At 41.7% G+C, this 27,178-nt stretch overlaps 1 protein-coding gene across 2 annotated transcripts in view; it reads right to left on the bottom strand.

Moving 5' to 3' along the window:
• The window catches only part of ETFDH (electron-transferring-flavoprotein dehydrogenase), a 44,315-nt gene that overhangs the window by 594 nt on the left and 16,543 nt on the right, over window positions 1–27,178 (bottom strand). For both annotated transcript variants that reach the window (XM_010836081.1, XM_010836082.1), the window contains exons 2-12: window positions 22,178–22,318; window positions 21,196–21,425; window positions 19,560–19,641; window positions 19,003–19,121; window positions 16,849–16,926; window positions 10,010–10,156; window positions 8,161–8,301; window positions 6,854–6,997; window positions 4,163–4,331; window positions 1,799–1,981; window positions 1,315–1,536 (exon numbers count right to left, since the gene is read on the bottom strand). In XM_010836081.1, coding sequence (XP_010834383.1) covers window positions 1,315–1,536; window positions 1,799–1,981; window positions 4,163–4,331; window positions 6,854–6,997; window positions 8,161–8,301; window positions 10,010–10,156; window positions 16,849–16,926; window positions 19,003–19,121; window positions 19,560–19,641; window positions 21,196–21,425; window positions 22,178–22,318 — 1,656 coding nt within the window. The remainder of the gene's footprint in view (window positions 1–1,314; window positions 1,537–1,798; window positions 1,982–4,162; window positions 4,332–6,853; window positions 6,998–8,160; window positions 8,302–10,009; window positions 10,157–16,848; window positions 16,927–19,002; window positions 19,122–19,559; window positions 19,642–21,195; window positions 21,426–22,177; window positions 22,319–27,178) is intronic.

Here is a 27,178-nt window from a genome sequence, read left to right as displayed (position 1 = left end):
AAATCTTCATTGAGCAGTTTCTGAATGTGATGTTATATATAGGCCTGCACAGGAGACACCACAAGACAAAAGTAAGAGTACACCCTGGGGGTTGTGTTTTCAGTGTATGTAGCAGTTACAGTGTTACTATCTGAGCCTTCAGTCAGTCACAGTAGTAACATCAGAGATCACTGATCTCAATATCAAATACAATGAGGAAGTGTGGAGTTTTGCACGAATTTCATGTGCCATGTGAAATGAGCAAATGCTGGGAAAATGGCACCAGTCGGCTTGTTCAGTGCACGATTGCACAGATGTTCAATTTTAAAAAGCGCAACATCCGCCAAGTGCAGTAACATGAGATCTGTTCATATGTATGTGGCTACGGCTGCAAAGATCAGCTCTTACCCTCAGTTTACAAGCCACTGAGATTACAGGGTTAGGAGCGAAAGTCAGAGATGGTCACAGCCCTCCCCTTGTCCAGAGTACACTGGTTTTCACACACCTGAGTACTGTCTGTCTCACCACCACTGGAGGCCAGTTCCTACTATAATTCTAGTTGAAAGCTTAGCACTAAAAGATAACAGTATCCACGATGGATTTAAAGTCTGGAAGCATTTCCCTCGGCTGCATGTGGCCAAAATCTAGTATTTTAGGATATCTACATACATACCATATGTGTATATGTGCGTGTGTATGTCAGCATAGAAACCAGTCAATCCTAAAGGAAATCAACCCTGAACATGCACTGGAAGGACCAATGCTAAAGCTGAAGCTCCAATACTTTGGCTACCTGATGTGAAGAGCTGACTCACTGGAGAAAACCTTGATGCTGGCAAAAGGAGAAGAGGGTGGCAGAGATGGTTAGACAGCATCACTGACTGGATGGACATGCATTTAAGCAAACTGGGAGATAGTGAAGGACAGAAGCCTGGTGTGCTGCAGTCTATGGGGTAACGGTCAGACACGAGTTAGCAACTAAACACATGATGGGTATACACACATATGGACGGGAGCAGCTCTGACAAAAATGGTTTTTAAGTCGCATGAATATGGAGAGAGATGTTTGGTGCTTTTTCCCACAACTCTCACCTTGGGCTGAGGGTAAACAATTTTTCTGAGAAATGCCATCTAAATTAGGCTTAAGAAATCCCTACTCTAAACTGCTAATGAGAGTAAGAACCGTAAGAATAATGGTTTTCGAAAGGAATCTAGATGTAGGAGTCGTTTACAATTTCTAAGCAATAGGAGGAGAAATTTCTTAAAAGAATGGAAGCCTGTTTTTGATGTGTTAAAGCAGATACTCAGAGCACATGTGGAAATGAACGTACTAACCTGCAGGGCAGAATCGCTGCTCGGGCCCGTCATATATGGACAGGTTTCTGTTGACAGGCACACTGTCGTCTTTCAAGGTCAGATGTGCTGGCTGGTCGTGTTCATGGTTGGTACCGCTCAGAGCCACGGATGACAGAAGGTCAAAACTGATCTGCCCGTCTGGTTTTGGATACTCAATGGGTGTGCAGTCCTTGGCTGGCTTGAGCTTATCTGAGTCAGACCCTTCCAAAGTTTTGAGGAAGATTTTTAGTAAAAACAGAACTAATTTTAAAGTACTTCCTTAGACACTTAATACCTTGTAAATAGTATACTGAAGAAGCAAGATTTTAGCTCTCTTAAAACAATACCCTGTTCTCTTAACAACACTGAATTAATTTCTCTCATATGGCAAGTTTAGAACAGTAAAGAAAATTCTTCTTCTGACTGACTGGATCCCGTTCCTGAGTTAATGACTAACGCTTATGCTCACAGGGGCCAGAATTACCTTTATGTTTCAGAGTCCAGGGCTCCATCCCCCTGAATATCCAGTAGAAGATTCCAGTGTAAATCATCCCTCCGTACACACCCAGGATGCTGTGGCAGGACGGTCGGATGTTCCTGACAGCATAGAGCTCTTTCCACACCCACGACTTCTTCAAATTGTCCTCGTACTCAGTTACATCAAGCCCTTTTTATTTAAAAAAAAAAAAAATAGTGTTAAATTGCCTCAAGGAGTCTTACTGTCAAGGTACTTGGCTACCAAAATAAGTGATGCATCTTACGTAATTACAAAAAGCAGGTGGTCGTGTAAGACTACACTTGAAGAATCTTTTGTACATAAATGTTGACATCATCCAAAAAGAACCCATTGATGTGGTGGTAACAGGCACGGCAGTAAGGCCAAACTGGTAGCATGGGAAATAAGTTTTAAAATTCAGTGAACCTGAAAAGGAAGCTAAGAGAGCTTATGCTACTTATGAAAGTGAGAAATCTCAGAACTGATCAGCGAAGCCCTCCTACCTGCTATGGGTTGCACTGTACCCACCCCGAAAAGCATTTTGATGTTGTAATCCTGAGGTGTCTCAGACTGGGTCACACTGGGTTGTCTCAGATGGAGTCAGAATAGAGTCACTGCTTGTGTGATGAGTTAAAACGAGGTTATATTGGAGTGGACTGGGCCCTCAGTCCAATGATTGGTGTTTTAACAAGATGACACACACAGAGAAGACTTCAGAGGAAGCCAGGGCAGAGGCTGGAGTTGCCGTGCCAGGAACCAAGAATGCCAGGGGCTCCCGGAAGCTGGAAACCAACCTGGAGAGGGAGTGGTCCTGCCAACACCTTCACTTCGAGTTGCTGGCGTGGGGAACTGAGAATAATCAAGCCGAGCAGTCTGTGGTGCTTTGTTGTGATAGCCCTAGGAAATGACTGCCTGCTGCTGCTACTGCTGCTGCTAAGTCGCCTCAGTTGTGTCCGACTCTGTGCGACCCCATAAACGGCAGCCCACCAGGCTCCCCTGTCCCTGGGATTCTCCAGGCAAGAATGCTGGAGTGGGTTGCCATTTCCTTCTCCAATGCATAAAAGTGAAAGTGAAGTCACTCAGTCGTGTCCGACTCTTCACGACCCCATGGACTGTAGACTACCAGGCTCCTCCATCCATGGGACTTTCCAGGCAAGAGTACTGGAGTGGGGTGCCATTTCCTTCTCCAATGACTGCCTGACAATACCTAAAGCTCGGGGCTTGCATTTAACCTCTAGCACGATGTCTTAGTTCTGGTTACCTCCTGTGAGATCCACGGTGAGCAGCTCCACTGCTCCACCTGGTCTCGGTGACCTGCTCACTCCACCCTTCCGGTATGGAACGCTGTGTGCAGTGAGAGCATCCTTGGGACACACCCTTGGTGAGGATTCTGTCCCCTGCAGTTCCTCCCCCGCCCCCCTGCCCAGGCCTCCACGCCTCCAGGACACCTGAAGGTACAACCTCCTGGGCAAGCATCAAGTTACTGGACTCTGGACTACGGCGTAAATCAAGTATTGAGTTGCTACTGTTGTTTGCGGTTCACAGGGAATGAAGCCCCTGCTCTTGATTTTCCATCCAGGAGGCAGGAGATAAAGTTGATCAATTCGGCTGAAAGGTGGAAAATACCATACGGAAAGAGGGGCTGGGGCTGGAAGTGCTGTGTGTGTACATATGTGTGTGTACATGTGTGTGTGTACACAGTGTATGGATCAACATGGAGCCACTAGAGAGATCTGAGCAAAGGTGCAGGGAACTCAGGGGTGCCTGGCGCTCCCAGGACCTGGGAAGCAGCAACAGGATCAGAAAGGAGAGTGAAAGGAGGTGAAGGCCAGAGGGGTGGGGCAGGTCCTGCTGTTCTTGGGGAAGAGATGAGACTGCCTGAGAAGAGGCTGTCCTCGGATGAACGGTCTCCTGAGGGGTCCTTGGGCCAGGCCTGTGGAGCCTGCAGCCATGACTCCTCTGCCTGCCCAGGAACAAACACTTGGGGGTGCTGGCGAGGGTCTCCCTGGGCGTGTGTGTGATGTGACGTGGGGCCCTCATGCTGATCGTGTTCCTGGGGCCAGGACACCACAGGCACTGCTCCACTTTCCACGTTCATAAACTAGAAGGTGGCCGTACAAACCTCGCTCACTGTGAGTGGGCCATAGGTTTCTTTGCCCAGCATGCATCTTAGTGCTTTGTGTAAAGGGACAGACACAGTAAGCATCTTCCAGTATCCAGTGAAATAGACATAAAAACAAGATTCTTAATTGTATTTACTGTCCTCCTCCACGTGCACACTGAGTGTATGTTTAAATAGCTTCTTTTTAAATGTCTCTGTGAAGAACCTGAGAATACATAGGAAGTTCTTACCTATCGTCTTTGATTGGAGATTTTCATTAGTTAGTTGATTAAAAATAGATTCTGCTGCCAAAATACCACTTTTCATTGCTGTGTGAGTGCCTTTGATCTTGGGAACATTCATGAAACCAGGGCTACAACCAATAAGTAAACCCCCAGGGAAGGTGAGCTTTGGTATACACTGAGGAAAGAAAGAAAGTGCATTTGTTAGCTCAGATTCAACAAACACTCTAAAACTAAATACTCCATACTATAGCCTTTTTTAAAGCTGTAGAGAAAAACTGAAAAAAAAAATTACATGAAAATGAATATAGTTAAAGGAAAAATCGGAGCAAAAGCAGTTTCCCCTTCCCTGAAAATGAGGATCAGAACCGTCACTCTTTTTCTATTAAGGATTCTCCCATCTCCCTCCCCATGACTGACCCACATGAGACGTATGTAAGACAGAGCATCAGCACTTAAATAAAATGTTGTTTATACATATCCATGTCATAATTAAAAGTATTCTCTAAACCTGAAAGACTATTATGTAAATTGTGATTTGCTTTTATAGCCATTCTGGGTAACACAGGATTTACCAAGAATGTTATCTTAACTCTACGTGCCCTTTTGTCTTACCTTGATGTTCAGGGATGGAAACCTAGATTGTAATCATGGCATCACCACAATTAGCTACCACCCTAAATAATATATTTTACTTAACCTAAGAGTAAACTGAATTTCCGAAATAAATCTTAAGACGACTGTGTGGACCTCAGTATACATTTCTGATGAAAAACAATGTAATCAAAGGTGGTGATGTTTTGGTTTAGTCCCATAATGTAGCAGCTAAGTTGTAGATAGTTAGCACGGGAAAATGTACTGTAATCTAATCTACAGAGTAAAAATGAAAAAACAGACAGTGGCTCTTTCCTCGTCATGTATTATTTCCTTCTCTGGAACCTTCCTAAAGAACGCCATGAGCCTGCTGAGAAAGCGGTGGGTGGTGACAGTCTGCCAGATGAAGCTGACAGGGACCCCGAGGACACCAGCTGCACACCGACGGCATGCCGCCCCAGCTCCTGGCAGTTACTCAAGTCTAACCTTGAGGGAGAGGTGGTAACAAGCCAAGGGAGTGCTGGCAAAAGAAGGGCTGGGCCAGGGCCTTTCACAGTACGTGTGGGGGTCACTGTATGACGGGGGTTCTCAGACCAACTCAGTATCAGAACCACAGAGACAAAAGAGCACCAAATCAGGATCACAGAGCAGACAACAGAAAGAATGCCAGGGGCTGAAAACAGAGATAACGTCAGGAACCTGGATTATGACAGTGCTTTTCTCAAATAAGGCTGTGGCCTCGCTATTCCTAAATTTGATTCAAGAACCAGAAGACTGAAGTTTAATAAAAGGACATGGATTGCTAGTGTAAATTCTTCCCAATGGGCGCTTAAGTCTTATGGCCCAAGGGAAATGCGTGTTTTCCAGTTCCGGGAGGACCCCAACCTGTGTGGGAGGAGTTACTGGCAGCTGAGCATCTTGTTAAGGGGCTAGGGGCCCAGGAAAACTCGTACTGAGAAATGTATCCTGGGACAACTGTTGAACAGGGCTAAATAATTAGAAAGCTTTGGTACAGACTGAGGAAAGAGAAATAAAAAGTCATGTAATACTTGTTATACTCAAAATAATACTTGTAATACTCAAAATAAAATCCAATGTTCTAAATTTTTGCGTCTTAAGGGTCTTCAAAAACTTAATGGGAGTTTCCGAATCTCTGACTAATTAAATCAGAAAACTTAGGTAAGAAGTGTGCGTGTGTGCAGGGCGGGGGCGGATCATCTCTTCCTGCCCATCTAAAGATCGTCTGGGACGCTGAAGTGAACAGGCAGATGATGTAAATAAGAATCTGTATGTTCTGCTGAGTATACAGAAGCCTTTGTACTAGAAATCAAAGAGCAGCATTAGGGTGGCAGTAGCTATTGTGGAAATTATTCAAAAGAGTTTAATGGGCTTGAACACAGGGAATTTAACAAAATTACTGCGAATGAGTAACTACTCTAGAAATAAAAACCTCATGAGAGGTAATCCTGTAGCAATGGAACTTAGGGACTGTTATTTTAGAACTCTAGCAATTCCATTCATAATTTAGTTGTGATTTTACTTGACTTTATGCATGTATTTAGAACTTCACTTAAGGTTAAGTTAACTTTTCTCAATTTTCTATGCTCTATTTGTTACTTTTACAATAGATTAAAAAAGATACCCAATTTCTGAAGTAGTTCTAATTTTGAACATGTACTACAATAGGACAAATAAGGGTAAAAACTTAACAGAGGTCACTTAAAGGGCATGGATATTACTAGGTAGTTGAGAAGAATTAATTACCTTTGCTGAAAACTACTATTGTCCTTGACTTTCCTGGCAGCTAGCTAAGGAATAAAGGAGAAGATCTTGTTTAAATTTTCTGGTTAAAAACAAACCAACAAACAAAAAAAGGCCCATGAATTTTTCTCTAGGAACAAGTATATCCTTAAGATCAAATCCATGGTATAATTTATTTAACTCTGGTGTGGTAGGTACAGTTTTATAAATACTAGAGTGCTTTGCTTGGTTACTTAAATTTTCTCCCTATGAGATAACCTTCTATTGTTTACCTAGAGTTGTGACCTCATGTTTCATTGCATTCACCAATACAGAAATAAGGAATAAAAAAGAAGGCAGAGTTACCTGAAGGCCACCTTCATTGAGTGCTCTGGCTCCATAGGCAATCCTTTTCCCACCTTCCAATGTTGGCTGGATGCTGGGGTGGTGTTTCCACCTTTGAAACTCTCTAAATGGACTGAGGTACGGGTTTTGATAGTCCAGACCAACCTTAAAATGTTTATATTTAAACAAGACATTGCTATTTCAAATTATATCAAGATGAAGTATGGGCAATTATTTATCAGAAAACATATACATTAAAATTCTTATTCTCAAAGGACTTAGAGAAATATATGCAATGATCCAAATTTATTTAAATAATTGGAATAAAATCTCTTTGGAAAAGAAGGGCAAACAATACATGCCATGTTTTTATAACTTGCAAAACTTAAAATACTTAGAACATATTAATAAATCACTGTACTCTCTAAGTCAAAATTAAAATTAAAAAATATTTGTAGGTAGGTGTCATGCATTATGTGTCTACAAAAGGAGTTGTAATAATTTATTATTCATTTATCAACACCAACTCTAGAAATCAACTAATAAGCTCTATATAGTACACTGAGGCAAAAATTAAGAAACCGAATACAATCATATTTATAAAGAGGGCAAGAAATATGAGGTTATATTTTACATGGTATTATGAAATGCTGAAATTAGTAACCAAGTCTTTTTTGCTCTGAGAAGATTAAATCACTATAAAAAATAAAAGGAATGCACTGAAGACATCAATAGTGCACAAAGTTAATGTATCATATACGAGTCTAATCAACATTGAACTATAAAGCTGCAACCAACGGCAAGGTACAATTACTCATATTGTTTTCCCATTCCCTGTAATGGTCAAGATATAATTTATTGCAAAGATGTAAGTGACCAAGAGGGAGAAAAGGTTCCTGTTAAAAAGTTACAGGTTCAAACCTGGTGTGGACTGCATTTCCAGAGATGGCGTGCCTCAGTGGACACGGGCTTCAGGTAGGACAGGTTTGGGCGGGAGTCCTGCCTCTGTCACTTAATTGGGTGTGTTTGGGAAGGTTGTTTTGCCTATGGGAACTTCAGTTTTCCCATAAGTAAAATAAGGATGGACAGACTTCATGGGAATCTTATGGAACAGCATTCCCAGGGAAGTACCCAGCACAGGGTCTGGCATGTAGCAGAAGTAGACTGATGTTAACAATGGCCATAAGCATTTCATGCATGGATAAAAGCAGAAAGGAAGCTTTAAGTGATTAGCCTTTCACATTCTCCAGATTTGACACCCTGGTTTTGTAACACTGAGGAGCACTGACTCTCACAGTGGAACTTCCCATCATGGGCATATGACTCACCACAAAGCCAAGTGCTACCAGGGGCTCCCCTTCATTTAGGTGGTAGAGGAACGAGCCCCCATAGGTGTGTCTGTCCAGGGGCCAGCCGACGGTGTGATCCACTCTCCCAGGTTTCCACTTCTTCTCGTCAATAACCCATAACTTAAAAAAAAAAAGGTCCTAGTATATAATTTAGATATTTTATGTCACCACATGTACAAAAGCTGCTAAGTTTTATGTTTTATTTTTGAAGTTACAAGTGGAAAACTGTAATGAGAGAAACACATAAAAGGCATTTCAAACATCCCAGCAAACTGCAGGGATGAATGGAAGTAAATAAACGAGTTAGGAAATTCAGGAATGCTTAAGACATTAACCAGGTTCTCAAATGGGTAAGGTGTTCATGTTTGTAGGAAACGCCATAGAGGGGATGAGGTGCTGGTAGCCACCTAACACCTGGATCCAGGTGGGGGCCACGCAGGAGTGCTTGCCTCATAAAGTGCACTGAGCCCTGCATGTCAGAGCTGCTACTTCACAGGACAGATGTTATTTTTCAGTGGAAAAAAGTTTATTTCCTCCTGCACTACCTTCCCCCAAACTGAAGCAAATTGATCATCCTACTTTCAGAAGGGTAAGGTCTAAATTTTATACAACAATTTTCATGTGAAATACTATCTAAAAATCAGATTTTATGTGACATCACATAGTGTTAAGTGCAATCTGCCAAGTGAAGGTTGCTCAGTCATATCCAACTGTTTGTGACACCATGGACTATACAGTCCATGGAATTCTCCAGGCCAGAATACTGGAGAGGGTAGCCTTTCCCTTAGCCTTTCCCTTCTCTAGCGGATCTTTCCAACCCAGGGATCGAACCCAGGTCTCCCACATTGCAGGCAGATTCTTTACCAGCTGAGCCACAAGGGAAGCCCAAGAATACTGGAGTGGGTAGCCTATTCCTTCTCCAGCGGATCTTCCTGACCCAGGAATCGAACCAGGGTCTCCTGCATTGCAGGCAGATTCTTTACCAACTGAGCTATGAGGGAAGCAATCCGCCAAAACAAGCCCCTATTCACAATATAACAACTCTAGTTATGTACAGAATTTGAACCTTTCTGAGTTTTACCCCCCAAAATATTTTTAACAAAAGAATTATAATGAAACTCTTATGTTAATAAACCTAAAGTTTGGGAAATCAGACTAGAGATTGGATAAACTGAGAAAATATCCATTTAACCTAATAAAAATGTATGCTGCAGATTAAATATATTGAGTGGGTACTCTATAAACTAAGTTATTTTTACATTATAATTTTGTATAAGCAATTCTTATAGGATGTGGTCATCTTACAAAGAGCATAGGGATAACAGGTCAAATCCTATTAGGGAAATAGAATTACAATGAAAAAAAAATTAATGTCACAAATATTTTCAAATTCAAGACTTATTTCAATCAACATTTGACAAAACAAGTAGGACATGCAGACACAATTTATATAATAGTGAAATTTGATTAGTTATATTCTCTAGCCCCTTGAAAGAAAGTGAAGTTGCTCAGTCGTGTCCGACTCTTTGTGACCCCATGGACTGTAGCCTACCAGGCTCCTCCATCCATGGGATTTTTCCAGGCAAGAGTACTAGAGAGGGCTGCTATTTCCTTCTCCAGGGATCTTCCCAACCCAAGGACTGAACCTGGGTCTCCTGCATTGCAGACAGATGCTTTACTGTCTGAGCCACCAGGAAAGCCTCTTGAAAAATATCCCAAATATCTTCAGTCATTATGAACATTTCCAATTAACGATAATTACATGACAATACAAATGAGTATAAGCTTCATCTTGCCACATTAAAATTACACCAGCAAATGCAGGTACCTCCTTCAGCCCGATTCCATAGGTCTGAGGCTCGCAGTTGGCCCTTAAGTCGAACTTCCTATACAGCTGCTTGGCCAGGTGTCCATGGCAGCCCTCTGCAAAAATTGTGACTTTAGCATGTAGTTCCAGTCCCCGCTCGAAAGTTGTCTAAGAAATAAGAACACGTTAAATTGCAACATTTGACAGTTTTTAAAATGTTCACATTCTGGTTGGTTTTGAATTGAACTATGATTTAGATATAGAAGAGAAGGTACAAATATATAATTTTAGAAGTAAAACTAATTACTGTTATAAGTGGAATTTAAATTTATAAGGCAGTCAATCAATATCTTGTGTCTTTATTATATTTACTTTTTCACTTCAAAAGTACTTGATTGAATGGTTAAGTTTGTAAGAATTAAAACAAACAAACAAACAGATATAGCATGCTCCCTCTCCCCATTACCTACAAATGAATGCACAGTGAGAAGTGAGGGGGAGGGGCAAAATGGATGAAGGGGGTCAACTGTGTGGTGACAGCTGGTAACCAGGCTTGGGGTGGTTGTCACTCTCCAGTGTATACAGAAGTTGAATTATAACACTGGATACCTGAAACTTCTATCATTAAAAAACATTTTTTACCTCACACCAGTCAGCAGGGCCAGCATCAAAAAGTCTGCAAATAACAAATGCTGGAGAGGGTGTGGGGAAAAGGAGACTCTCCTACACTGTTGATGGGAATGTAAACTGGTGCAGGCACTATGGAGAACAGTATGGAGATTCCTTAAGAAACTGAAAACAGAGCAACCATATGATCCAGCAATCCCACACCTGTGCCTGTATCTGGAGAAAACTCTTAATTCAAAAATCTGGAAGCACTCCTATAGTCATTGCAGCACTATTTACATTAGCCAAGACATGGAAGCAACTTAAATGTCCATCAACAGATGAAAGGATAAAGAAGATGCGGTGCATATACACAAAGAAATATTACTCAGCCGTAAAAAAGAATGAAATAATGCCATTTGCAGCAACATGGATGGACCCAGAGATGATCATCTAAGTTCAGTAAGTCAGACAGAGAAAACCAACTATCACATGGTACCACCCATAGGTGGAATCTAATTTTTAAAAAAGGATACAAATGAACTTATTTACACAACAGAAATAGATTCACAGACTTTGAAGACAAACCTATGATTACCAAAGGAGAAATGTGTGGGGAGGAGGGGAGGAATCAATCAGGAACTTCCATTCCTGGGAGTGTGAACACCTTTCACATTTGCTGGTAACTCTGTGCTTGTCTCGTGCGTCATCCACACGCACGTGATCCCTATAAATGACTCTGCTTAGTGCCTCTGAATTTGTTTTTGTCCTCCTCTTACTACACTTCATCATCCATAAACCATGTTAAGAACCTAGTGTGCGGAGTGTTACCCAAATATATACACACACCTATATACTGAGATCTTACATATACAACCAAACTTTTCTGGTTCCTGATGTCACAAAAATAGGATCATATAATCCAACCTTTTGTGCATCGTATTTTCTCACCATAGCACTTCATGGAAATCTCGCAAGTCACCGTGTGGCTCAAACCTTTCCATTCGGGAACACCACAGGTTGGTGCTTCGGTACCAGGTAACAGACATTCACTGTTTCCAGTTCATTTGTGATGAACAGCGTGTTATAAAACATACACCCTGTGTACGTGCCCTTACAACATTGGTGCTTCTGTTCCTGAGTGTTAGGTTTCCAGGAGTGGCACTGCTCCTCCTGGACACACCTACTTTAATTTTGCTAGCTGTCCCCAGAATGCCTTCCCCAGAGTCTGAACAGGTCACATTCCTGCCCGCAGTATGTAAGAAGACACTGTCCCTATCTCCAGCTCGTGACAGTATGCGTGTGTGTGCGCTCAGTTGTGTTTGACTCTTTGCGACCCCATGGACTGTGGCTCACCAGGGCTTCTCCAGGCAAGAACACTGGAGTGAGTTGCCATTTCCCTTTCCAGGGGATCTTCCCAACCCAGAGATCGAACCTGAACCTCCTGTATTGGCAGGCGGATTCTTTACCACTGAGCCACCTGGCAAGCCCATACCTTTTCTTCTTACGTTTTTGCTAAATGTAGTACTAACGCACTGCTATGCTAATTTGCATTTTCCTGATTACTCTCTTCAGCATCCTTTTCTTTTTGATTCAAGAACTATTAACTGAATGCATCTGGTGTACCAGGTTCTATGCTAGGCACTGGGGAAGAGAGGACAGAAAAGCACCATTCCTTCCCTGGGGTGAGGCACAGGGGCAGGACTAAATATCAATAACTACGTGGGTGTACAAGGACCAAGTGTGACTGGATGTATGGAGGAGAGCATGGTGGTGGCAGGGGTTCTGGGGAAGAGCCGCGTGACTGGGGGAGCAGGAAGGGTCTCTGTGAGGACCTGGCCTGGGAGCTGCGGACCCGGGACAAGAGACGCCTAAGGACGTGCCTCCTGGTCAGTGCTCACCTGGATCTGCTCTTCTGTCCATTGTTATATTTTAAGATTCTGCCTGTTTTTTTAACATGTTCTCCTTTTTTCTTGTCAATGCAGAAGTGCTCTTTGATATCACTGGCACTCAAACTATTTTCTCCAATCTACTGCTTATCTGCAGACTTTGTGGTATTTTTGGTATACAAAAATACCAAAAAAGTGCTTAATTTTTAAGTCATTAAAAAAGGCCTGTCTCTTATAGGTTTCTAATTTCTGTTATAGGATGGCTTACCTTATACCTAGGTTGTAATTATAACCTAGATTTCTTTCTAACTTTTTTTTATTGTTTTAAGAAGTCATCAGAATTTTTATAAAATGAAGGTCCAACCCTATCTGCTTCCAGATAGACATGCAGTTTATCTAAGCTTAACTTACGCCACAACAATTCAATCTCAGTGAACTAAAGTACTCCTCAGTATATTTCCGCTTCCTCTGAGAGGCAACACACCCCTGCGTGTGCAAGGGGCAGTCCTGGAGCCATACCGCCTCTATTCCAATCCCAGCCCCACTGCCGAACAGGGGTCTGACCCCGGGCAAGTCACTTAACCTCTGAAATGTGAAAACATCCACATCAGAATTCTGACAGGGGGCTTCCCTAGTGGCTCAGCGGTAAAGAATCCACATGTCAATGCAGGAGATGCGGGTTTGACTCCTGGTCCTTGAGGATCTCACATGCTGCAGACAACTAAGCCCATGTGCCCCAACTACCGAGCTTCTGCTTTAGACCCTGGGAGCTACAACTACTGCAGCATGCGTGCCTTAGAGCCATGCTCCACAACGAGAGAAGCCACTGCAATGAGAGAAGCCCATGTACTGCCATCAAGAGTAGCACCCACTTGCTGCAACTGGAGCAACGTCCTCACGCAGCAACAAAGACCCAGAGCAGCTAAAAACACACAAACAAATAAAAATTAAAAAAAAAGAATTCTGACAGTAAGAAGCCTGACAGATCTAAGGTTAGAGCTACTGAATGAGCAGCTGGACAATAATTCTGGGACTTGGGGGAGAGGTGTTTAAAGTTATGTCACTAAATGAGGCCACTACGGAGAAAATATAGGCAGAGGATCCCACAGTGAAGCCTAGAGCCCAGATACTTAGAGGATGGGCAGGGTGGGGGTAGCAGAGGATGAGCAGGCAAAGGCAGAAGGGGGCCCATGAAACACCAGGAAGACCAGGAGAAGGTGGGGTGAAAAGCAGGAAGTGTTTCCAGAAGAAAGTTATTCAGCTGTGCCAGCGTGCCCACCGGGAGGCCGGGTGACAGGACAGAGAACTGGGTCTGCTAGACGAGGTGTCTGTGAGCCAGAAGAAGGGCAGGGGGAAGCCCAGCCATGCCGGAATAAATGAGCCGAACAGCAGAGGACACAGAGCCCACCCTCAGTTCTTCCCCTTCCACACGGCCATATGAAGACAGACTGAAAAACTGAGACTCTGTAGCTCAAGTTACTGAGATTCCACTGTACTCGTCTATGCTGTTACCTCTATATATACACAATATATAAGATATAAAAATGTTTTTATAACTACAAAGCACAGAACACAAAAATATACATTTGGACAAATATCACAAGAACACACACAAAAAGAAAGTATCAGAATGGGAGAATTCGTGTGCTTCAGTGTCATAATATTAAAAGTAAAATTTTTTAAAGACTAAATGGCAATTTATAATTACCTGACCATAATATAGAAAAGAATAGCCATAACACAGGAAAGAATATAGGAAAACAATATTCTGTTATTATTATTAAGTCCCCTTAAAACTAAGTTCCCCTTCTTACACTGTTAGTAGGAATGTAAGCTGGTGCAGCCACTATGGAGAAGAGAATCGAGGCTCCTTTACAAACTAAAAATAGAACGACCATATGATTGAATAACCCCATTCCTAGGCATATACCCAGAGAAAACCATAATTTGAAAAAAACACATGAACTTCAGTGTTTACTGCAGCACTATTTACAATAACCAGGAGATGGAAGCAACCTAAAACGTTCATCAAGAAACAGATAAAGACGGTGTGGTATGTATACATGATGGAATACTACTCAGCCATAAAAAGGAATGGAACTGTGCCATTTGCAGAGACATGGGTGGACCTAGAGACTGTCACACAGAGTGAAGTGAGTCAGAGACAGAAAAAAAATTGTATATTAATGCACGTATGTGAAATCTAGAAAAATGGTACAGATGATCTTATCAATATTTGCAGAGCATTAACAGAGAGACAGATGAAGTGAACAAACATACGGCTACCAAGGAGGTAAGGGGAGGTGAAATAAACTGGGCGATTGGGACCGACACATATACACTACTGATACTATGTGTAATACAGATAACTAACGGGAACCTCCTGTGTAGCTCAGGGAAGTCTACTCAGTGCTCTGTGGTGACCTAAACGGGAAGGAAATCCAAAAGACAGGGGATATATGTAAACATATAGGTGATTCACTATGTTGCACAGCAGAAGCTAACATCTTAAAGCAACTGGACTGCAATAAAAATTAAAAAGGAAAAAGACAATAGCAGTCATTTCTCTACCAAACGACGTCTTGGACAAGGCTTACTCTCTTTTCAATAAGTCAATAAAAAATACTATGTACTACTTAACAAGAAGTTAAAAATGTAAAAAAATACACAGAAAACTGAGTTCCCTAAAGCAAGTTTCTCTCAATCCAGAATTTTATTCCCTTTCTGTCGCCTCTGACCTCACCCTGTGCTCTCTGAACACCAATCAACCAGAGTCAGGTGACTACAGGGGCTATTATGAAAATACCTTTAATGTACTACAACTGCTGTTACAGATCCATCATTAACGTACAAACTCAGGCTGTTTCTCCAGTGCGAGATGAGCCCACAAACCCTGGAGGCACGGAGTACCTAGCCAGAAAGTCATAAACCAGAGACATCCTGACTTCCCAGTCAGAGGAAGTGGTTAATCCCAGCTGCTTCTTTTTTCTCTTGGCCACCCTGTGTGGCTTGCGGGCTCTTAGTTCCCCGACTAGCAAATGAACCTGGGCCCTCAGCAGTGAGACTGCCAAGTCTTAACCACTGGACCCCCAGTGAATTCCCAATCCTAACTTCTTCGGCTTTAAGATACCCTCAGCTCAAAGACCAAGCTGGCGTGGATATGAGGGGCTTCTTTCCCCATGCTGCTCGGCATCCTGGAATAAACCCTTACTTTGTCATAAACTCCCGTTCTCAGAGTTTTGGCTTTCTGTGATGCAGGTACATTCCACACTTTGAGAAGCAGGATGAGATGACAGGTGTCTGCAAACCTGGCTATGCATCAGAATCCCTGGGGCCAGTTACAAGACAGCTCCTTGGCCCTGCCATAGTACAGGCTGAGTCCCACGACCTCACGAGATTCTGTACGGCCAGGTAAGCCACCAGGAGGACAGTGAGGCACTAAGACTCGAGGACATGGGCACATGCTGCTCTCTAAGCACGAAGGAGTGAGAAGCAGGAAGACCTGCTCGGGGAAATGCTAGACTAGAGGCGCAGTTCTGTTGTATAATGGGAGAAAAGGACTGACTAGGAGGTGACCCATCTTTCCTGAGGCCCTGGCATTACCTGGCTCTGTGCCAGCCTTGGCGTAACCCTCCATGATCTCAGCCTTCAAGGAGCCTCTATTCTAGTTGAGAAATTAAGACAATAAACAAGCATGAATAGACAAATTTGTTTATCAAGATGTTAATCTGTGTTTTGTTCTTGTTATAGGAAAGGAAGGTTATTTTTTCCTTGTCCTTTCCAAAGGACCTAACAGAGCTGAAATCCATGTAAGAGCTCTTCTTTTACAAATTCAAAAATAATGAGCTGTGAAAACTGGAAGGCCATTCAGGCATATTCTGAAAGCTAGAAAGGCAATCAGTCTTGTATTTACCAAAAGATGTCAAAGATTCAATCCACATTACTGACAGCAATGATGCAAACAACTCTTGTCCACAGAAGTGGCGGACTGTGGAGGGGAGCTGAGCAGCTGGCCCATGTGTACATGTTTTTTGATTTCCCTGAACTGGCTATAACATCTTTCCAAATCCCTCATGAATAAATGAATGAAATAATATCTGTGACCTGTGTTTGTTTTATATTTATATGAATCATGTTTTCACCTTTTAAGAAAATTGTTCTTAAACATGTTATATCCACTTATCTAAATTATATTTAATTCAAAGATGTTTATTTTTTAACAATGAGATAAAATTCCACATTAATCACTAAACACTAACATGCACTTAATTAATGTGCAGTCTGTAGCAAGACCAGATCATTGAGTGTGAGTTAATTTTATATTTTACTGTCAGTCTGCAGAGCATGAACTGTCCACAGGCTCACCTTTGGTGCACCATCCTTCTGTATCCCTACGTCATTTGTGGCAATTCCTTTCACACTGCCATCTTCATGAAAAAGGACCTAAAACAAAAACACTTTTCATTATCACCTGGAGACTCGTAACTGTCTTGCAAAGAAACAACAAACGGCTTTTGATTTTTAGAAGGTGAACTTATTCTCTAGATTATAGAGACACAGGCTTAAGAATGTTCAAGTAAAAATAAGAGATGTGCTTTTAAGATACTCCCTTCAAGATCAAACAGAACTCAACTCAAACAGCTTGAAATGGAGGAAATGTCCCAACCTGACGAGGAAGAATGGGAGATCTACTGAGAGGACACCAAGGAGCCTGGACTCAGGGCCTGTGACACACTGGACTGTCAGTTGGGGTCGCTGAGGACAGTGTCAGGAAAGCCTCTTCCCCAGTGAGCCCAGACCCCAAAACCAAACACTTGAATAAGACAAAACAGAGTGGGGCTGAAGACAGCCCGGGGTGATTAAAGCTTATTTCTGGACCACGAAGAAAGAGGGAAAACTGATCAAAAGTGTGATTGTGAAGATGAGAAGGAACAATTCTCCTACTCGGTTTCTGTTTCTTCCAGAGGAAGATGCTCTTTGGACAGGAAAGAACTGGAACCTCATGCCAGAAAGCATGCGAGTGAAAAGGTGAGATGAGAACCAGCAGCAATGCACATTGCACCTTGGAAGGGCTGTGGCCTGGACCTGTAGACGGCCTTGGCAAACAGGAAACCGCGGAGCAGAGGAGAGCTGCTGGCGACTCTGAGAGTGAGTGTGTGTTTGTGTGTGAACCATGGATGCCACAAACCACCTACTTGTGGCTTGGACACTGACTCCCATTAAGAACAGTTTATTTGGGAGAAATGCAAACCCAAATCCACGTGTATGAACTGGGAACATAGAAACCAGTAGCAGGACGTGCAGTGCTGAGGCCCATGTGTTTTATTTGGCTTACATCTACTGTAATGGGAAAAACAAAGATGGTTTTAATTTCACTGGTGACAAAAAGGACAACTCTCTCTCCTATCCAGATTCTTTCAGCATTTCCTTTAGAAAACTTGACTGTAAATTCTTTCTGTCTCTCATAGATATATGGGAATCATATAAAAAGCTAAGTAAGATTTCTGGTAGGTCAGCATCTTAGTGTTTCTTGGGTCCTCAGAGACACATCTGACATGTGACCACGGAGGATGGTGTCCAGTCTCCCTGTCTCTGGGGGACAGTCTGGGCTACGTGCCTGCCTCCACATCGTCACTTGCTGCCAGTCAAAAAGATATAGGATGCTTTATTTTTTCCTCTGGAGAAAGACGATTAACATGTATGTAATGGACGGTATCTGTCTGGCTGAGTAAAAGGTTAAGAGTTCCCTCTGTCTTGGCAATCACCCTAGCAGATGGCCTGTAATTGCACTGCAGTCTTGGTTTAATGCTCATTCAGTAATAAAACTGTTTCATTTTTGTTTATAATTTGTAGAGGTGAGTTTTTTCTGGTTTGGCTGGAGATTTTATTTTTAATAATTTCCCCAACAAGTAGTGAGACTCTACATAGTGAGATGTAGTTACCAGAGTTATTTTGAAGGGATTATTGGAAGCGCAGTTTCTAGAATGAACATGGTAACCCGCCTTGCTGTAATCAGGCTTGAAGTCGTTGATTCACTCTGGGGGCCACATAAAAGGGAATGCATTCAGAGGAGGGCAATGAGAGTACTACAGCAACTCAAAATATGTAACATGGTGGTTGTCAGAATTGAGAATATTTAACCTGGAAAAAAAAATCACCAGTGACGGTGAGGCAGGAGAGCGGGCATAAAAATTGGAAAGCTGTCCTTGGGGGAGGGCACAGATTTGTTCTATACACGGTAAGAAAATAAAGAAACATCTACTCAATTTACAGACGAGAGCATTACCAACAATCCGTACATTGGCGGCTTTTTCCATCCTAGGTTGACCAGTCACCTGATATGGAGCAATATCAGGACTTCAAGTACTCTTTGGATTGATCCTGCTAAGATTTCTTCTGATTTTATAACTCTAATATCCTATGGCTTTTTGAAAATATTTATCTATTTACATTCTTGGTTTAGTTTCAAAGGAAACAGCGATCACTTCCCATCAGCATTAGGAAGAGAGAGGCACAAACCTCGGCAGCTGCGTAGCCAGGGTACACCTCCACACCCAGGGCTTCCGCCTGCTCCCCCATCCAGCTCACCAGATGGCCCAGGCGCACAATGTAATTGCCATGATTGTTCATCGGGAGACCTACAGACAGAGGCTGGATTCAGAAGTCTGACTTTTTAGTGGTAAGTCGCAAAAACCTAAGTACTAAATTTAGAAATTCTAAGGTCTAATTTCTGCATTATATACACGCATCATCTTCTGGCCATAATTTCAATTTATTTCCTAATAATTTTTGTCTAGAGTTCAAACTGTTACATTGAAAACAACGTTACAGAACTAAATCAGAAACTCCTGGGTGCTTTACAAGACTATCCCAATGCTCCTAGACTGGAAGACAAAAAAGCACTGGGCTCTGGTCCTGCCTTCTTTTCCACAAGCTAGCTGTGTAATTTTGGGCAAGTCCTTCAGGTCTCTGGGCCTTTGCTTTCTCATCTGTAAAAGGAAAGGATTTAACCAGATGAAATGTAGTTCCTTCCAGCTGTGGAATTCTGTAAGTCCACAATATTTATCATTCTTTACCTGGAAGAATTGGCACAGGAATTCTGTATTTCTCTGTTAAAATTCCAAATCTATCTTCTGTTACAGGAGTGTTGAGAGGGGCCTGGAAACAAAAGGAGGAGAGAAAAGGGTGTTTTGAGTTCATATCTGTAAGGGGAAACACAAAATAGTAAAATAGTAAGTCAAAAAGGAAAGAGAACTGTCTTCTCCACTTTTCTTCCATCACTTCCTTTGGAAAACCTGACACTGTAAACCCTTTGTCTCTTTGAGGTGCATGGGAATCTTTTAAAAAACTAAACAAGCCAGTTTTCATCTCAGGACTATCTTTTCCTGGGGGACCTGGAGCCACCTTTGAGTGAACCTCAAGGAGGCTGGCCTCCTGTCTCCCTGCCTCTGTGGAGGTCAGGCTAGACACTGGCTCCAGTGCTCAATGGACACGGAAGACAGGCTTTATTTTTCTTTGGATAAAGACAATTAACAGGTATGGAATGGATTGGATCTGCCTGGCTACACGAGGCTTTGATGTGAAAAATTTTTTCTATTAATATTAGAACTGCTATTTTGTCAATACTAATTAAATGATGCTTATTTCTGAAATACACTGAAGAGAGAAATTAGACATAATTACAGCATGTCAAGTTTCAAGGAGCTTGCTACTTTAGAAGGAAGAGCATGGTCACTTGTGCAAAGCCCCAGGTCAGCACACCCAGCCTCGGCACTGACCTCCCAGCCTTGGCGCTGACCTCATTCCATCTCAGCCTCTCTGCCAGTCCTGGTGAGGTGTCCTCCTGAATTCCCCGCCTGGGAGGCGACAGTGCCTCAAACAGTGCTTTTGCTTATGACTCCCGTGCCCCAACCACGTTCTGTCTGTCAAAACCTCTCCTTTTCTGCTGCTCTTTGGAGCTCCTTTCTGTTTGCTAGATGGGGTGCTGCTCAGAATCACTGAATGAAGCCAATTTGACCTTTAGATTTACTCAGGTGAATTGTGTTTGTTAACAGTTTTCACAACTGTTTATATAGAATATTTAGTATTCACAGATACTAAATATTCTAACCTTGAATACCTTGAACAGAAATAATATAGCTCATCTCACAGAAGAAAAAACTGAGATATGCAGAGTATAAGATTTTAACCGAGGTCATACAAACGAGCACAGTAAGACTAGCACTGGCTTCTCTGTATAGCTCGCCAGTGACGTGTCTGCTTATGTTATAAGTCTTACTCATGTATTTCTTTAGAAAATTAGATTAAATTATCCTCTTTATGTATTAAAGAGGCTTTATGTATTAAAAAATAGGATAGTTATAGAAAATTTTATTAAGAACAATGATATAAACACCTATGGAGTAAGTTAGGAAATACCCTCAAAATCAAAAAGCTGTATTTTATTCAAAAACCTTCTCAAGATAATGTCTTCTCATAAATCCAGTACACAAACACAACATGTAGAAAGCAATATGTGAAAATGAGTTAATTTAAAAATTATTGACTATATTTGATGTTAGTCAATTTTTTTGGCCCTTTTAAAATTAAAAACCTATCTCCAGTTACCCTCTAAGAGCTAGAACCAGGTGAAAAGGGTTCTCCACATTCCTTTCATCTGGACATAGAAATACAATCAAGATGAGAGTCGGTATAAATAACAACTTTTCATACTCCCTTCTCCTTCCAGTCTGGGAACAGCTCTTGTAAAGCTCGTGGATCCAGGCACGCGCCTGAGAGGGTGTGAGCGCCTATCTGAGCAGCTTTCTCCACCAGACACACACGGATGTCCTTCTCATGCTGGGTGGCCAGCTGCTTGAGCCGTGCGGCCGCGGAGAGCCCCGCGGGACCGGCACCCACAATCACCACGTCCGCCTCCTCTGCAAACCGCTCCATGTTCACTCCTGGGAGTGAAGAGGATTTAAACATGCATGACAATTCTGGGATGACTATGACCTGATAAAATCACAAGGTTGGGTTATGAGTACTCACTATCCTTTATAGCATTATTATTTTTTTAAATAAACTTTTTGTTTTGTATTGGGGTATAGCTGATTAACAATGCTGTGATAGTTTCAGGTGAATAGCAAAGGGGCTCAGCCATACACATACACGTATCCATTCTTCCCAGAATTCCCCTCCCATACAGGCTGCCACAAGGCATTGAGCAGAGTTCTCTGAGGCTATACAGTAGGTTCTTGTTGGTCATCCATTTTAAATATAGCAGTGTGTACGTGGCCATCCCAAACTCCCTAACTATATGTCCCCCCATTCTCCCCTCCCTGTCACAGCCCCCCAAACATAAGTTCATTCTTTAAGCCTGTGAGTTACAGCATTATTTATATAAATTGCCCCTCTGCTTCCTGCGAGAGCTATACTAAGTATATTATTGTTTCAGCAGAATGTTCTCTTGGGTTCTGTTTGAGGGCATTATCTTACTTCAGCTTCCATAAGTCAACTTTTATTACTGAGATCTATTAGTGTAAGTTTGCAAATATTTGCTTATCTAAATATTAACAGGTAACAGATTTGTAAAGTTATAAAATCTTAGGTGATTTGATGCTATCATGAAAAATATAATATCAATATTTACCTCCACAAAATGATTCAATGTTTCTAGAAAGATCTCAACAGTTTCACAAAAATGATGACTTACCTTCCCATCGCTTGTCCTGATCCCGGGGATAGACAGTATAGTGGGTAGTAATTCGAGGTACAACAGAAGTTGAAGACCATCGTGTAGCACACAGAGGTAGGTAATTTTTCTTAATTTTTATGGCATGAAAGCACTGGTATACTGCACAAAAATTAAGAACAGTATTATTTTTTCAAATAGTTTTTCTCAGGAGTAGTTTGAAAAAAATTTTACAGCAAACACACACACAAAATCTAGGACTGGGGATCTGATCTGTTTTCTGTTTGTTGTTGTTTAGTCACTAAGTCATGTCCAACTCTTTTGCGACCCCACAGACTGTAACCTGTCAGGCTCCTCTGTCCATGGGATTTCTCACGCAAGAATCCTGGACTTTTCTGTTAATTAGCCCTAAAACCTTAAAGAATCACTCAACTGTTATAGGTTTGTTTCCTTATTCAAAAAAGTAAAGGGCTACCAGGTGATCACTAAGGTACCATCTTTTTTTTTTTTAAGTCTTGCCACACAGCTTATAAGGTCTTAGCTCCCTGACCAGGGATTGAACCCAGGGCCACGGCAGTGAAAGTGCTGAGTCTTCACCACTGGATTGCCAGGAAACCTTCCCCCCTACTAAGGTAACTGTGTGAGTCCACGTGATGCCCTCTCTTTGGAAACCTGTTTATCTTCTGGCCACATCAACACTGCAGACATTCAGTCAATGAACAGTTAAAGCTACACTGCAGAGCCCTTAGCTGGGAGAGAACTGAAGCGGACTGTCATCTTTCCAAGGTAGACAATCCAGTCGGCTTTTCCTCATAAAGCAATGTTCACAAACTAGAACATTTTAAAAGCTTTTTAATAAGCTAATCTATTCAATTTACCTTATGTCAAGCTTCACCTATAAATAGGATGACCGTATAATTTACCACCTAAACCAGATACTTGGAGAGCACTACAATGAAAGTGAAAGTCACTCAGTCATGTCCGACTCTTTGTGACCCCATGGACTGTACAGTCCATGGAATTCTCCAGGCCAGAATACTGGAGTGGGCAGCCTTTCCCTTCTCCAGGGGATCTTCCCAACCCAGAATCGAAGCCAGGTCTCCTGCACTGTGGGCAGATTCTTTACCAGCTGAGCCACCAGGGAAGCCTTTCATGGTCAGCACCAAGGGAGGTATTAATGGTTACACTGGGACCACGCGGGCAAACTGCACTTCAGGGTCGGCTTCATTTTAAATTAAGGAGACCCACCTTCCAACTGAGTTAATGTATATATATTCTTTGAGTTAGCAAATCAGAATTTTATGGAAATAAACACAAGTGTGCCAAGATTTATCTGCAAGAACGTTCATTAAACTTCCATTGTCCTTAAACCTGCACCTCTCTCTCCTCCATGCCTTACCTGAAACTGAGCACAGCAGGCCTCACAGAAAGAGAGACCTAGTGAGGTGGGAACTGTCAAGTCATCTGTTGTGTTGGACCCTTGTTCATTCACTCAGATTACAGTAAAGACAGGTCTTTTCTCTTCACGTAGATGAATCCTTCCACCTGGATGATGATGCTTTTCCTTCCCATCTTCTTAGAGATATTCCTACTTTAAATATTAATACCCTCCTTTACTCCTGGATCTTCAATTTCTTACCCCCTTCTCTAGTACTTCTCTCCACAGTGATCCCTTAATAATAACAAAAATAAAAAGACAGAATCCTTCCTTGGGAATAGCCCTGAATGCTATCAAAACTTACATATGGAGCTATGGGAGTCTGTCATGGGAGAAGGAATAAAATCATCAAAGGAACAGAATAAAGAGTTCATAAAAAGGTAGAATACCTATAAGGATTTGGTATATGATAAAGATGCTTTTTCAAATCAGGAAGAAGAGATAGTTCTTCATTAAATGGTCAGATACTGGCAGAAAGTTAGCTCTTTCTTAATATCAAAATGAATTTCATTTGATCAATGATTTTAATAGAAAAAAGTGAAAGTATAAAGGATTACAGTGATAAATCTACAAATTATTTGAGTCTCTGCTTTTGAGTGTGGGCTGAACTTCAGGATCAGCTTCCAGTGAGTAGAGTGTGGCAAGGAAAAATACTAACTTTACAGTGGAGAGCCATGACAGACACTCTGACCAAGTGATCAAGTTTACCATAACTACAGTAAGATACATTAGTATCACATGATGTGATGTGTTGAGAAAAGCTCCTCACCTCTGTGGCACACCTCCCCCAAGTCTACAGCCTTGATCTAATTGTGAGAAATCACCAAACTCAGATCAAGGGACATCCAACAAAATGCCTGCCCAGTGCACACTGAACGTGTCAAGGTCATGAGATGCAAGAAAAGAGAGAGGAAGCACCATACTCAAGTAGACGGGACAGGAGAGGGTGTGACAACTAGAGCAAGGTGGGGACCAGGCCTGGGTCCTGAACAGAAAAAGAATCTGGATAAAGGCCACAGTTTAGTTAATACTGTTGTGTCAGTGTTAATTTCTTTACATTTGATGATTATTTTATGGATACAAAGTTAAGCTGGATGAAGGATATAATATCGAGAATTCCTCATGCTATCAGAAAAGATTGTGAAAGAGTGTAAACGCTTGTGACCTTGGATCAGGCAATAGTTTCTTAGCTATGGCACCAAAGCACAAGCAACAAAAGAGAAAACAGATAAACTGTACTTCACCGAAATCAAAATCTTTTGTTTTCAAAAGATACCATCAAGAAAGAGAAAAGATAACTCATGGGAGGGGAGAAAATATGTGCAAATCATATCTCTGATAAGGGGCTTGTATCTAACATATACAAAGAACTCATTTCTAGTAATAAAAAGACAAATAACATGATTAAAAACACACAAAGAACCTGAATAGATGCTTCTCCAAAGGAGATAAACAAATACCCAATATGCACATGAAAAGATGCTCAATATCTTTAACCATCAGAGAAATACAAATCAAAACCACAATAAGATACCACTTGATATCCACTGGATGGTTATAATCAATAAGATAGACAACAACAAGTGTGGGTGAGGATGTGGAGAAACTGGAACCCTCCCCTACACTGCTGGTGAGAATGTAAATGGTGCAGCCACTCTGGAAAACAGTCCGTCATTTCCTCAGAATGTTAAGCATAGTTTCCATGTAATTCACTCTTAAGCATAAACTCAAGATCAAAGAAAACATGTCCATACAAAAACTTCTGCATGAATGTTCATAGGTACATTATTCACAGCAGCTCCAAAGTGGAAATGACCAAATGTTCATTAGCGAATGGACAAATAACAAGTGATACTGACATACTATTCAGCAATAGGAAGAAGTGAACGTGCACAGGCCTTGCAAACATTAAGTTAAAGTGACCAGAAGCCAGCCACAAAAAGACCACATTAGGGACTTCCCTGGTGGTCCACTGGCTAAGACTCCGTGCTCCCCTTGCAGGGGGTCCAGATTCAATTCCTGGTCAGGGAACTAGATCCCACAATGCTGCAACTAAGAGTTCACATTCCACAGTGAAAGCGTTCACAGGCCGCAGCTAAGGATCCTGCACGCCACCACGAAGACTCAGGGCACTCAAATAAAGCTGTATTTTTACAAGACCACATATTACATGATTCTATGTATACAGAATATCCAGGATAGACTAATTGATAGAAATAGAAAATAAATTAGTTACCTAGGGCTGGAGAGTTGGGATTGATTTCTAACGGGTATGAGATTTCTTCCTGGGATGATGAAAATGTTCTATCACTGTGTGATGGTTGCAGAACTTTGTGGACATACTAAAAACCACTGAATGGTATACTTCAGATGATGTAAGGATATGGTATATAAGTTACATCTCAATAAAACTGTTATTATGGGAAAGACATTATGGGATTATGGGAAAAACATTTATAATTTTTAGGAAGAAACTTGGATTTGGAAAAGTTTTTCTAACTATAGTTAAAAAAAAATCTCAAAAAACAAAATCATTTAAAATTTTAAACATCTATATGAACAAAAAATGACATAGTGTCTTATTTGTATTCTCCAGTAGATAGCATACTCCTATTTATTTTGTGTGTGCTAAATCTCAGTGCTAGCCTATATATAGGTATAAAAATTTGTTGATTGAGTATCAGTCCTTTTTATATTCCTTTGTATTGGAGTACTTACTTATGACTGACTCATGCTATTATGAAACAGGTTAGTCCTGTTTTATTGTAATTCTCTGTGAAAAGGCAGGCTAGAGTCATAAATAAGAAGCATTAAAAGGCCAACAAGAGGGAAAGAAAAGCTAAGCCATAGGCTGGGAGGAAATATCTGCAGAAAACATAGCCAATAAAGGGCTGACATACAATAAACACGAAAAACTCATTTATCGATAATTCAGCAAGAAAGTAAACAGCTCAATTTAAAAACAGGCAAAAAGATCTGGACAGACACCTGGCCAAAACAGTTGTTCAGAAGGAAAATAAGTACAGGAAAAGATGCTACACACCCCGTTTCATTAGGGAATTGCAAATTAAAACAACTGCAAACTAAAACACCTATTAGAGTAGCCAAAGCCCAGAACGTGGAGAGCACCACCGAGGAGGTGGAGCAGCAGAACTCATTCATTACTTCTGGGAACGCAAAACCATATAGACACTGCGGAAGACCGTTTGGCAGTTTCTTACAAAGCTGAAAATACTACCCCCCCCCCTGCCCCGCCCCGCCCCGCCCCTTTAAACTCTTTTATTAAGTAAATACTTTATGATCCAATGTAAGTATTAAAATAACACAATGCTGAATGAAAGGGAAAGTGAAAATGCCCCTTCTCAAAATGTTTCAAGAATAAATGAATGCAGGACTTCCCTGGTGGTCCAGGGGGTTAAGAATCTGTCTTGCAATACAGGGATGTGGGTTCGATTCCTGGTTTGGGAACTAAGATCCCACATGCCGCAGAACAACTAAGCCCATGCCACACATCCTGAGCCCATGTGCCACAACTACTGGAGTCCATACAAAACAACTAGAGGGCCTGCATGCCACAACTGAGC

Source organism: Bison bison, unplaced genomic scaffold (assembly GCF_000754665.1).
Source record: "Bison bison bison isolate TAMUID 2011002044 unplaced genomic scaffold, Bison_UMD1.0 scf7180017864060, whole genome shotgun sequence".
Taxonomy (NCBI): domain Eukaryota; kingdom Metazoa; phylum Chordata; class Mammalia; order Artiodactyla; family Bovidae; genus Bison; species Bison bison.
Note: the sequence above shows the minus strand (reverse complement) of the source record. Positions and strands in the feature narration are given on the sequence as shown.